General features: G+C 38.9%; 1 protein-coding gene across 3 annotated transcripts in view; it reads left to right on the top strand.

The window, feature by feature from the left end:
• Positions 1–13,809, top strand: part of LOC106084607 (NADPH--cytochrome P450 reductase) — a 54,049-nt gene that overhangs the window by 5,938 nt on the left and 34,302 nt on the right. For all 3 annotated transcript variants that reach the window (XM_059366997.1, XM_059366998.1, XM_059366996.1), the window contains exons 2-4: positions 5,761–5,923; positions 5,979–6,171; positions 6,230–6,379. In XM_059366997.1, the coding sequence (XP_059222980.1) occupies positions 5,766–5,923; positions 5,979–6,171; positions 6,230–6,379 (501 nt within the window). In that variant the 5' untranslated portion in view covers positions 5,761–5,765. The remainder of the gene's footprint in view (positions 1–5,760; positions 5,924–5,978; positions 6,172–6,229; positions 6,380–13,809) is intronic.

The following is a 13,809-nucleotide window of genomic DNA, read 5'->3' on the forward strand; positions in this document are numbered from 1 at the left end:
ATTCTATACCATCATCAAGGATTGGTTCTGCGGTATCCTCTTCGCCGCCAACATCGGACACTAGCAGTTGGTTAAAATGTCATTTCCATATCCTCTGCATGTTATCTGTGTCAGTTACCAGATTTCCTTCTTTGTCTCTGCAGGAAGATGTGCCTGCACCAAAGCCATCGGTTTGATGTTTAATTCTTTGGTAGAATTTCCGGAGTTCATTCTGACTCCTGTACATCTCAATTCGCTCACACTCACGTCTTTCCATTTCCTTTTTTTTCTGCGGAATAGACGTTTCTCCTCTCTCCTTTTGTCACGACAGCTCTCCAGCACCTGGCGCGTTGCTACTGATTGCAGGGTTGCTCTATATGCCGCATTCTTGGCTTCAGTAGCATCTCGACACTCATGGTCGTACCATGGGTTTCTTGGAGGAGGCTTCCCGTACCCAAGTACGGATTTCGCTGCATTTTCCATGGAGTGGGCAATAGTTTGCCACTGCGCCATTATGTCATCGGAACAAGGAGTGCTTTCATCAAGCAGTTGGGTCAGTCGAGTGGAGTATGCCGCTGCCATTTGTTGTGTTTGCAGCTTTTCAATGTCCAGCTTCCGTTTAGTGTCAGACCCATTTTCACTGACTCTCTTTCGATTCTTTCAAAAGCTGCAGTTACTACTTCCGGTGACCGACCTATGATATTGATGTCGTCGGCATAGGCGAGTAGCATGTGTTCTCTAGTGATTAGTGTGCCATATCTATTCACAACTGCATCTCGTATAATCTTCTCCAGCAGGATTTTAAAGAGATCACACGATAGGCTGTCTCCTTGCCTGAAACCTCGTTTGGTATTAAATGGTTCGGAGAGATTCTTTCCTATTCTTACTGAGGAACGCGTATCAGCAAGTGTCATCCTGCAGGGTCTTATTAATTTTACAGGGACACCAAACTCAGACATGGCTTCAAATACCTTTGAACGTAAAGGAGTATCGAAGGCGGCTTTGTAGTCAACAAAGAGATGGTATGTGTTGATTTGTCCTTCTCGGGGCTTTTCCAGGATTTGGAGCAGTGTGAATATCTGGTCTAGGGTGGATTTACCAGGTCTAAAGCCGCATTGATAGGGCCCAATTATCTCATTGACTTTAGGTTGTAATTTTCACACAGTACGCTCGAGAGTATCTTGTACGCGATGGGGAGGAGACTTATTCCTCTGTAGTTGGCACATTCCGTCTTGTCTCCTTTCTTGTGTACGGGACACGGTATGCTGAAGTTTCCAATCATCGGGTATGCGTTCTTCTAGTCAGATTGCGCAGGTAAGCTGATGCATACGCGGCCATGTTCTAACGGGTGCAAACCTTTGCTGCAACAAGGTAATGGCCCGAATCTATATTCGCTCCACGGATCGGTCGTACATCTAACACGCTGGATGAATGTCTTCCTTCCAACTTGATCAATTTGGTTTCTCGTGTTTTCATCGGGTGACAGCCAAGTGGCTTTGTTAATATTTTTATGTTGAAATCTGGTGCTAACTCAAACCATTTATTTAATATCATGGGCGGCGCAGCGGTCATATTCTCTCTGTAGGCGCTCGTAGAAAATATCTCTGTCTTCCGTCGGGGCATGGGCACAATTAAGGCTGATGTTGAAGAATTTGGCTTTTATGCGAATTGTGGCTAGCCTCTCATCCACCTAAGTAAAGCTGGTGACTCGGTGTTTCAGTCTCTGACTAACCACAAATCCACAGCCAAATTCATGCCTCGTGTTATGGCAGCTATAGTATACTTCGTCACCGTTAGGTGTTGTAGTGACGCCATTCCCAGCCCATCACACTTCCTGTAAGGCGGTTATATCTGCCTTGTACTTCTCTAATACATCCGCCAGCGCATATACTGCACCTTCTCTATAAAGAGTGCGGACATTTCAGGTGCAGATCCGCAAATCATGGTCCTTTTTTCGACTGCGTGGGTCGCCAACGTTGGGGGGGGGGGGTCCGGTTGTACTACTCCTTTGTTTCTTAAAGTAGTTCTCAGTTTTCCGGGGGTGGGTTACTGGCCCAGCGCCCCAACCGCATGGGTTTTATGGGATTGCACACGTATCCCTCGCTGCTCCAAGATCCGACGTTCGCGCTGTGGACGATAGCTTTCAGCTAAACTTCCCGTGATAACGATGGGTACCACCCAAGTCGGAGCTCAAAGTTCCAGCCTGTGTGGTGCTCATATCATCCCGTATCGGCCGGGGAAGATCGGTCTATATGTCAGCTATATCCAAATATGTTCCGATCTAGACGATATTCAAAGGAGTAGAGGTCTATGAAAATCACTGTTTAAAATTTCACCAAGATCGGATGAAAAGTGCTCTTTTTATCGGTTCAATGCTGTATATCTGGAAATCGGTCTACATAGCAGCTATATCCAAATTTGGTCCGATCTGGACGTTATACAACAGATTGGGGTAAACTGTAGCAAGCTCACTGTTTCAAATTTCATCGAAATCGGATGAAAAATGCTCATTTTATAGGCTCAATACCCTATATCGGGAGATCGGTCTATATGGCAGCTATATCCAAATATGATCCGAGTCTATCAGGACTCGTTATGCCGATTTTCATCGAAATCGGGTAATAAATGAATCTTTTATGGCCTTAATACTTTATATCGTGAGATCCGGTGACCGGTCTATAGGGCTATACCCAAATATGGTCCAATCGAAATCGGATCAAAATGGACCAATTTTTTGCCTCAAGACTAAGTCTGGAGATCGGTCGATGTTGTTGTTGTAGCCACATTTACATATGGAGGTAGCGATCTTCGATCCCATCGGTCTATATAGCGGCTACTATATTTAATAAAATTTATGGGATCGGTACGTCAGATTTATGTACAAAGAATACGATATCATCAAAAATTGTTTGGAAAGTGTTTTTAAACCCAAGATATCTGCAAAGTTATAAATACCTAGCATTTGAATGGGTGAATAACAAATACATTTTTGTTATTCACCCATCGACCATCTCTACACTTAGAGAATAATATTTGCTTATGTCGGCCATTTTTAAAGATGAGGCAAAGCATAATCTATTACAAAAAGAAACACACATCTCGATTTTACGCATAATACTAAGGAAGCATGAATTTTAATTTTCGGCCGTCGAAGTCGAAAACTCGACTACGACATACATAATCGCAATTATTCCGTTTATCGAAGGCGAAAATTGACAGCAGTCGAAAGCGAATTTCACATTTCGTGGTATTCTGTAAAGTTAATCCGCCTTATGGCTGGTACTTTGTTCGTTTTTCACCGTTGAAACACCATTTTTCGTGATTACTTTTTTGAAAAAATACACAAATAACAATGATAATAAGTGATTTATTGTTTTCTTTTAAATCTTTTGTTTTTTCAAGTAACTTATTATTAGTATTATTATTGATTTTTCATTTAAGTTGTCTCAATTGGGTAGTTTTTCATCAATTATTTAATATTTATACTTAGGGAAATATTTTTTAGCCATAACTTATATATAAATTGATATCAATTTTAGAATTATATTTGCTGTGTTCAGCTACTTTAAGTTGATAAAGTTATTAGAGTAGTCAATCATTCACCAATCTTTTTTTGTGTTTATTCGTATCTTGTTCGATATAATTTATAATTAAAATTATTATTTTTTTTTTCATTGAAATTGTTTCAACTGAGTAGTCATTCATTATTATATATTTATACTTAAGAAAAATTTTTTTATAATATTTTAACTTAAAGGTAGTTCATTAGTCAAATAAGGTCTTAGGGCTTGGCTAATATTTGAGCAAATAAATAAATAAAAAAAATTTAAAAAATGTTCTACTGATTGAAATCGGCAAGTTGTTTTGCTTTTAAATCTATTATATAAAAAAGTAATCGGCGAAAATTTTTCCGAAAAGCGAATATAGTACCAGCCTTTATTCACAAAACTTAATGTAGATTTGAAACAGATTTATTTGACATTTTTATACCCCACGCCACCACTGTGGTACAGGGTATTATAGATTTGTGCATTTGTTTGCAACGCTAAGAAAGAGAAGAGTTAGACCCATTGATAAGTATACCGATCGACTCAAAATCACTTTAGCCATGTCCGTCTGTGAGTCCATGTATTCTTGTAATCAAAGTGTAGGTCGTATTTGTTATCCGATTGTCACGTAATTTTGGCCCAAGGACAAACGCTAATTATTTCGAAAAAATCGGTTCAGATTTGGATATAGCTCCCATATATATCTTTCATCCGATATTGTTTTTTTATGGCTGTAGAAGCCACAATTTTCGCCCGATCTTTACAAAATTTGGCATTGGGTATTTTATTGGGTTCAGATTTAGATATAGCTCCCATATATGTCTTTCATCCGATATGGACTTTTAAGCCTGTAGAAGCCACAGTTTTAGTCCGATCTTTAAAATATTTTGCGCGAGATTTCATGAAAATCGGTCCAGATTTAGATATAGCTTCCATATATATCTTTTATCCGATATGGCCGTTTAAGGCTGTAGAAGCCACAATTTTTTACCGATCGTTACAAAATTTGGCATGGGGTCCTTTATTTAACGTCTCCATAATTGTGCCAAATTTCATAAAAAACGGTCCAGATTTAGATATAGGTCCCATATATATGTATCGACCGATTTGCACTTGAATGGCAGTATTAGCTAAAATTTTCAACCGATCTGCACAATATTTGGCGCGGACTGTTTTGTTATCAATCTTAACATATCTGGAAAATTTCATCAAAATCGGTGTAGATTTAGATTTAGATATAGCACCCATATGTATCTTTCATCCTATTTGGCCTTTTAAGGCTGTAGAAGCCACAATTTTGGTCCGATCTTTACAAAATTTTTCTATGAGGTGTTTTATTAGATGTCTTCTTATGTGGGCAATTTCATAATCTTTTGTCCTATGGTAGGAAAATCTTACAAGGTTCTAGATTGCTATTTCAATTGGAATCCAAATTGAAGTCTGAATAGATATCGAGATAGGTTTTACATATAAAAAGTACTACATACACTAGGTGGTGCAGTGTATTATATAGTCGGCACCGTCCGACTTTTGCCTTTCCTTACTAGTTCCTTTATAGAAGTGTCAAATAAAGCTATTTTAAAGCTTTATAAAGTTTTGTGAACGGTAGGCCATTGTAGCGCAGAGGTTAGCATGTCTTCCTATGACGCTGAACACCTGGGTTCGAATCCTGGCGAGACCATCAGAAAAAATTTTCAGCGTTGGTTTTCGACGCTTCAGTAGAAGAAGGCATAATTACCAAAAATGTAAAAATCAAAGACGATTTGATTGTGTCCGTATGTCTGTTGGTTGTAGTCGCTGTACAATTTAAAATATGAAGCTATCGAGCAGAAAGTTGGTCTAGATTATTTTTTGCCCATTGGCAGTTGGGCTCTATATGTAAAATCTGACACTTTATTCGCGTTTTCACGATATTTTTCGCCGATTTATTTATATTTTTTTTATGTAGCATAGAACGTTAAAAAGAAAAGCGAGCGAAGGATTTTTTAAAAAATAATCCAGTTAAAAATACAGCCACCTTTGCTTGTTTCAATTATCTGAAGTTTTTAATAAAGTTTATACAAATTGTATAAACTGACAAAATAGCGTTGAAACATTGACCAAGATCTAAAATAGAAAAATCACAAACACAAGTTTTATCCTCACATTACTAGAGGCGTTGTCAAAACACCTTAACATGAAAATTTAACTTTTACATATATATATGTATATATATACATATATTTTTTTTTAGAGAAAATGACAGATAAAATGGCTGAAGAGATTGTAAGTGGAGATGAACCATTTTTGGGCACTCTTGATATTGCTCTCTTATTAGTACTAATTGCTGGCGCAACATGGTATTTTATGAGAAATAGGAAAAAGGAAGAAGCCCCAATTCGTTCCTATTCAATACAGTAAGTATTACAAAAATTGTTTTTGTCAGTTCTGAGATCCTACTAAATTATCCAGGCCCACAACAGTTAGCACAATATCAACAGCAGAAAATTCATTTATAAAAAAACTGAAGGCTTCAGGTCGTAGTTTAGTGGTTTTTTATGGTTCTCAAACAGGCACGGCGGAAGAATTTGCCGGACGTTTAGCAAAGGAAGGTTTGCGATACCGTATGAAGGGAATGGTCGCTGATCCAGAAGAGTGTGATATGGTAAGACGATATAAGATGAACTCCAATACCTTGCTTTTACTTTTTTATATTTTTTTAGGAGGAACTACTTCAAATGAAGGATATCAACAATTCATTGGCTGTTTTCTGTTTAGCAACATACGGCGAAGGTGATCCTACTGATAATGCAATGGAATTCTATGAATGGATTACGAATGGCGATGTTGACTTGTCTGGGTTAAATTATGCGGTGAGTTCCATAATTTTTGTGCACACAATCCTAAAGTTACGATTTTTACACGAAATTAAGGCCAAAGTTTTTACTTACGTCCCAAATTTATTATCTCGAACGATGGGGCTCAAAGAGACCACAGTCTATCCCATGGCATGATTGTATATACCGGATTGGCCCGATGCAGCCTTCCACCGGCAAAGGCTGCCGCCTCAGTGTAAAACACACTGCTACAAAAACAACAACAAGAGAACATAGTACCAAAAGCAGCTTCGTCATCTCGCATTTTTATATCCATCATACGATGAGGTTATGCTTCACCGGTATATTTGAGTTCGTCTATATTTTGATGTTCCAATTACGTCGATTTAATATTTTTGAATTTCTTAGGCTCATACAATCAGTAGTGGGAGTTTCTGCCCAAAGGTATAACCTTTTGGAAATAGTAAAGGGTGATTTTTAGAGCTATAGGAAAGTTTTTAAAAAAAAAAACATAAAATTAGAATATGCATGAAATCCTTATTTGAATCGATAGTATGGTACATTTAATTTAATACATTTTAATTGAATGTTTGAAGATTATTTCATGCAAATGTTGGCCGTGACTGCGCCTCAAATGTTCCATCCGCTTAGTCCAATTTTGGCAAACTCTTTCCAACATTTCGGCCGGTATCACACGAATAAATGCTTCAATGTTGTTTCCATTGCGTCAATAGAAGCGGGCTTGTCTGTATAGACATGAGCTTTAACATAGCCCAACAAAAAGTAGTCTAAAAAATATCGATGATTTTTATTTTTCCTATCCTTACTATCGACAAAGATCTTTTTTTTACCAAAATTGGAAACAAATGAACGCTGCGATACAGAATGTTTCCTATAGGAATGTTTTCCTATAGGAAAGTTTTTCAAAAAAAAAAAAACATTAAATTAGAATATGCATGAAATCCTGAATGGTGCGATACAGAATGTATCCTATAAGATACATTGTGCCCCTAGAGGGCGCCATTTTCATCCGATTGGGCTAAATTTTTGTACAAAGCTTTCTCTCTGTGTGGGATGTGGCACCGTCTTGTTGAAACCACATGTCATGCAAATCAAGCTCTTGCATTTTGGGCAAAAAAAATAATGCCAACAGCCTATAAACCGCACCAAACTGTGATTTTTTCTGGTTGCATTAGTAGCTCTTGCAATGCTTCTTGCTAATCTTAGTTCCAAAATCGACAAATCTGCTTATTTACGTACCCATTGAGCCAAAAATGAGCTTCCTCCATAAAATGGAAGAAAATGTTTGACAATGAAACAAAACACGAAACGTACGAGAGCTGTTTAAACCAGTGTACCAAATAGATAATAGCTTAAAAATCACCCTTTATTTCATACAAATTATAGACATGCCTAAATTATAGACATATTTTGACTTTCTATGTTCATCATATAATGGAGTTATGATTTCCGTTGTATTTAAGTACATATATTTTATAAATACTTTCTGAGACTCTCCGCTCGATACCGTTGATAGTCCGCGTCTGCCGCTACAGCTACTGACATCCTCAGAGAAGGCGTTAATCTTCCTCCTAAACTCCAAGACTGTTCGTAAGCCTACCGTATTGTTTGTTATTACACTGATGACCAGTTTACTGTGAGTAAAGATGTTCACACTCGACGTCCACGCGTTAACACCGAATATTCGCCTGCAGGTCCGTATTATGGTCAGGCAGTCGAAAACAGATCAGATAATGTAAACCCCCAGGCCCACTCTCTCCTCAAGCTTTGACCCATATGTGTAGTATAATCTCCCCGATGGCAATACCAGAGTTATAGCAGTAAAAGCAAGTCTATAATTTAATACCCCCAAAGCCAATTGGTCATGTATTTATCTGCCAAAAAGATACTTTGCAAATTTTGATAGATGTATGATGTGTTATTTTTGTTGTAGTAGTGAGTTGTACAAAAAGGGGAGCCCTTGTCGATGAAGGACTCTATCGAGTCAATCCGGTTCATGAATTATTAGTATTAGGGAATATTAAATACGATTTTTCCTGTTTTCTAATTTGTCCAGAAATTTGACAGCCCCATATTGTCATTATTGGTTTGTATTTTCATTTAGCGGGCTTTGGAGGTGGCGCGGCCCCCTAGGTATTCCACCCTAAATAAGGATACCAATTTTTTGTTTTTGAGTTGTTATAAAAAAACTAAATTTTAAATTGTCCCACCCATCTCCGAGAGGTAAGGGAGAAGTCCGCCCATTATAGTTTGGATGTTACATCTACTTCTTTCTTTTGATTTTTGTGGTGGATGTGAGTAACCAAACTCTTTGCCCCGAAAGTGGAAGGTGGATATCAGATTCACATCTTCTCCCAAAAGTCACATTTAAAATGCTATAGTCGGTTTATATGTGTGCTTTAGGGGGAGTTTAGATGTGGCGACCCTGAAACACTTGGCCATAAAATATATATATGATTTGAGCCCCTTGTCATGATCCACAAATTTGTCCACTTTAAGGGATATGTAGGGTTGGGCGGCAAACCACGTACTTAGTCCAGAAAAAATATCAGCATCGTGTTCAACTTACAAATTTCTTTATTTGAGCCTCAATAGACATTGGTTTAGGGGGAGTTTATGGGGTAAGACGACTCCCAAACACTTAGCCTCAAAATTGGAAATCAAATTCGTTTTCTACTATCAACTACCTATTATTTATTACCATAGTAGGCAAACATGGCCGGTTTGAAGCGAGTTTAGGGGGCGGACCCGGAAATAATATCAGCATTGTGTAGGGCGACGGGTCTCGTTCAGATCCATACTAATTAATTTTTTTTGTTTTGGTTATCTGCATTCAAAATCCTATTTCAAATCTATAACTTGGGATACCACATTTATAAAGATCCGTAGATTGAGTACAATATATTCTCGGGCGTCCTACATGACAGTTTGGTGTTGCTTTAATTGGGAGGAGAGTGTCGCTCACCCCGGCTCTAAAACCCAAAAGACAATTTATTTCAGTCCTTTATTGTCGCGATATACGTGTCCTGCTGAACTGCTGGACGTGACCCAGATTCTTGAATCCTTATATCAACATTAGATTCGAATTCTGCTGACATAGACCTTTCTTTTAATTCACATAGTATTCCGCTCGAACTTCACTTCCTATTGAAGGGTATTTAGTGGGTTTGACGGTCTTAGACTATATCGTTCATATGTATTCCAGATTCGTTGTCAACTCCCAAAGACCTTTCATTTAATACCCACAAAGGGTGTAGGGTTGGGCGGCAAACCACGTACTTAGTCCAGAAAAAATATCAGCATCGTGTTCAACTTACAAATTTCTTTATTTGAGCCTCAATAGACATTGGTTTAGGGGGAGTTTATGGGGTAAGACGACCCCCAAACACTTAGCCTCAAAATTGGAAATCAAATTCGTTTTCTACTATCAACTACCTATTATTTATTGCCGTAGTAGGCAAACATGGCCGGTTTGAAGCGAGTTTAGGGGCGGACCCGGAAATAATATCAGCATTGTGTAGGGCGACGGGTCTCGTTCAGATCCATACTAATTATTTTTTTTTTGTTTTGGTTATCTGCATTCAAAATCCTATTTCAAATCTATAACTTGGGATACCACATTTATAAAGATCCGTAGATTGAGTACAATATATTCTCGGGCGTCCTACATGACAGTTTGGTGTTGCTTTAATTGGGAGGAGAGTGTCGCTCACCCCGGCTCTAAAACCCAAAAGACAATTTATTTCAGTCCTTTATTGTCGCGATATACGTGTCCTGCTGAACTGCTGGACGTGACCCAGATTCTTGAATCCTTATATCAACATTAGATTCGAATTCTGCTGACATAGACCTTTCTTTTAATTCACATAGTATTCCGCTCGAACTACACTTCCTATTGAAGGGTATTTAGTGGGTTTGACGGTCTTAGACTATATCGTTAATATGTATTCCAGATTCGTTGTCAACTCCCAAAGACCTTTCATTTAATACCCACAAACTAACAGACAAATAGACAAACAAACAAAGCGCAACAATCTCATTTTTATATAATAGATGTTAAAAAATATTAAATAATTGTATAATACATTAAAAGTGTTACCAAAACATGCCTACATTCTTAACCCGGCTCCTAATCATTAAACTTAAACTTGAATCGATCAGCTCTCATTGACATGTGAGAAGTATATCCCTGTTCCTTAATAGCATGTTCATGGGCAAATTTGTATTTGAAATTTTTTGCCTTATTGTGGAGTACTAGAAAATATTTTCTTAATTTTTTAGTTTTTTGCATTGTTGTCAACAACTATGCATGTTTGGCCAATTTTGACAAATTTGACAATTTTAGATGAAGTATTTTCACTAGCTCCACGTATCCTCCATTTTTAGAAGAAACATTTTGACTAGACCCATGTATCCCCCTAATAACTTCATCCTCAGGAGAAATGTTAAGGCAAAATTGAAAGTATCAAAAACATTATATTTTTCGAAATATGAGAAGTTTTTTCGCCAAACAATCGTCGATTGAAATAGGACTAATTTTCCAATGTAAGCATACTGCAGCCTACACTGCTTACGGAGTGCCGTTACGTTCCGTTCATTCAGACGATTTGCACTAAATTTATTCGGTTTTGAAATAATGCATACAATCGGAAATTGTCCGGCTTGTAGACCGTAGGGTTCTCTGTTCCTATTGCATAGAGTTAAACAAAAAACCCTATTTTAAATGTTAATCTGTTACAAATCGAAAATCTAGAATACAAACGCTAACAACATTAATCACTTGTGGGTATGTCCCACAGACACGAATCCTGAAAACATTTCTTCCAATGGAATTGTCGAAACCAAACTTGTTGTTCGGACCAGATTTTTTAAAACAATGTCCGCGTTACCAGATAAGCTTAAAAATGTCATTGTTATCGCCTCCAACATTTTCGATTTATCGATTGAAAATATAAATTCATAAACTCTTTTGTGAATTATGTATTTATAAGTTTGGCAAAAGGATAGTTGGACGCGCAGGTACGAAGGATGTTTGAATCTGAACAAATTTTAATAGACTCGTAGACCAATGTTTCTTTTTAAACTAGCACTGTTATTTATTCGATTAGAGCGGTGTTCTATCCCTTCTGACAAAAACATAAAGAAATCTGCTGTTTTTGTTGAAAGTTGAATGAAACCAGCTCTTGTTTGAACCGTTGAGTGGAGCGGACGTATTGTTATTTCACTCCGCAAGAATTTTCCTGTCACTCGTAATAGGTCATTATTTTTGGAAGAAAAATTTAAGTCACTCAAGGATAGCTGCGATAGAGGTGTCCATTAGGCGGTTGATGATCTGCGTCTGTTTCCAGTGGAGCGGCAGATCTAGAGCCCGGGAGTAGGCTTAGAATGGACTCCAAAGACCCAACCGCTGCGGTGGTGGTATCAGGCCGTAGCATGTTGTCTGCTACTGAAACCTCGACTGTTGGAGCGGCTGCTCCAAGCTCCACTATCCTACAAACGACTGGTCAGCAGGGGCTTTTGACGAAGACACCTGGTTCGAGTCTAAAGGACAAGGCCGAACCTATTCCTTCTTCACACGCCTATAATTTGCCTAGGCCATCGGCCTTCCCCGGCATACCTACACGCTCTTTAAGAGGTTGGAATTATAGAAGACGCATCGCTCTCAGGTTTTTTGAGAGGCTTGGTGATCCTAAGACTCTCACGAATTCGCTGCACATGCTACCCCAAAGACTACACGTCTAGATAGGGAAACTGCACCGCAGTCAGCCAAAAAGCTGCGGTCACCTGGAGGGTATCCCATGCCTAAAAGAACTAGGGCGAACAACAGCAAGATGTGTCCAAGAACCTTTGCTAATGTCGCTAGGGACAGTTTAGTGATGGCATCTGCCGACAAGGTAGAAGAACAGGGCTGCATACCTAGGAATAATTGGAGTGGGATAGTCAATGGACTATCATCAATATACTCCGTTGTCCTTGCGGAATTTCCTGGGTCTCCTCCAGTTTGTGACGATGCAGGCTGGTATCGAGACCGATACAAACTATTTGCCCTCAGCGATCAACGCTCAATTGAAATGTATTTTTGTGCTAAAAAAGATTGATGAGATCTGGCCAGGTGTAGCACTAGTTTTAGTCAAGAAGGAAGATATTCCTTCTCGACCAATGGCGCATGCTTGGATACCAAGGATGCCTTCAGATCCTGAAGCGATACTTGGAAGACTAAGGGAATGTAATCCCAATCTTTCAACTACTGACTGGAAGATTGGTAGATTGGATGAGGCTGATGGTGACCGGAGACATGCAGTATTCGTATTAAACTCCGGCTGTCTCTCAGACCTCAACAAGTCTGAAGGGGTTGTATCCTACGGATTCAATAAGTTGAAACTGAAGGTCTATAAAAGCGGTGGGGTTGAGGAATCAGGAGACGACTCAGCCGTTGTTGCTGAACACTTTCCTGAGGAACTATCGACCACATCGCTAAAGTCTGGCGGATTGCTGGAGAATGAAAATACCCCTGCCACAATCGAGGCAGGAGGGGATGGCAGCAAACCCTACTTCATGAAGGGCGAAAGATTTTCGTCCCATTAGACTGTCATCCTTTATGCTGAAGACTCTTGAGAGGTTGATAGAAACATATCTTGCACAGATCCCTGGAGATCGCCTGTCGTGGCAGCAGCATGCATATAGTAAAGCAAATCCACTGAAACAGCCCTTCACGACCTAGTCGGCTACATAGAGGGTTCTCTCGCTCTCAAGGAATATGCAATGGTAGCATTTCTTGACATTGAAGGTGCTTTCAATAATGTAAAGCCGACGTCAATCATGACGGAGTTGGAGTTTCTAGGCACCAACTCTACCGTAAGAAAGATTATTTTTAACATACTTACTAAAAGATGAATTACGGCAGGCTTGGGATCTGTGGATCTAAAAAGATGGGTCAGCAGAGGAACACCTCAAGGATGTGTACTGTCTCCTTTACTTTGGAATATAGCCATTAAAAATATATTATTGTCTCTGGAAGGAAAAGGCGTAAAAGTGCTCGCGTATGCTGATGACGTGGCAATTGCGGTTCCATTTACAGAAAGCGCAAAATACCTGGGTGTTTTGTTGGACAGGAAACTGAACTTAAACTAGAACGAGTCGGCTGCATAGAGGATTCTCTCTCGGTGTCAAGTAATATGCAATGGTAGCATTTCTTGACATTGAAGGTGCTTTCAATAGTGTAAAACCCACGTCAATCATGAAGGAGTTGGAGTTTCTAAGCACCAACTCTACCGTAAAAAAGTTTATTTATAACTTACTTACTAAAAGATGCATTACGGCAGGCTTGGGATCTGTGGATCTAAAAAGATGGGTAAGCAGAGAAACTCCTCAAGGAGGTGTACTATCTCCTCTACTTTGAAATATAGCCATTAACAATATATTATTGACTCATACCGAAGAGTTTA

Source organism: Stomoxys calcitrans, chromosome 4 (assembly GCF_963082655.1).
Source record: "Stomoxys calcitrans chromosome 4, idStoCalc2.1, whole genome shotgun sequence".
Classification (NCBI taxonomy): Eukaryota; Metazoa; Arthropoda; class Insecta; order Diptera; family Muscidae; genus Stomoxys; species Stomoxys calcitrans.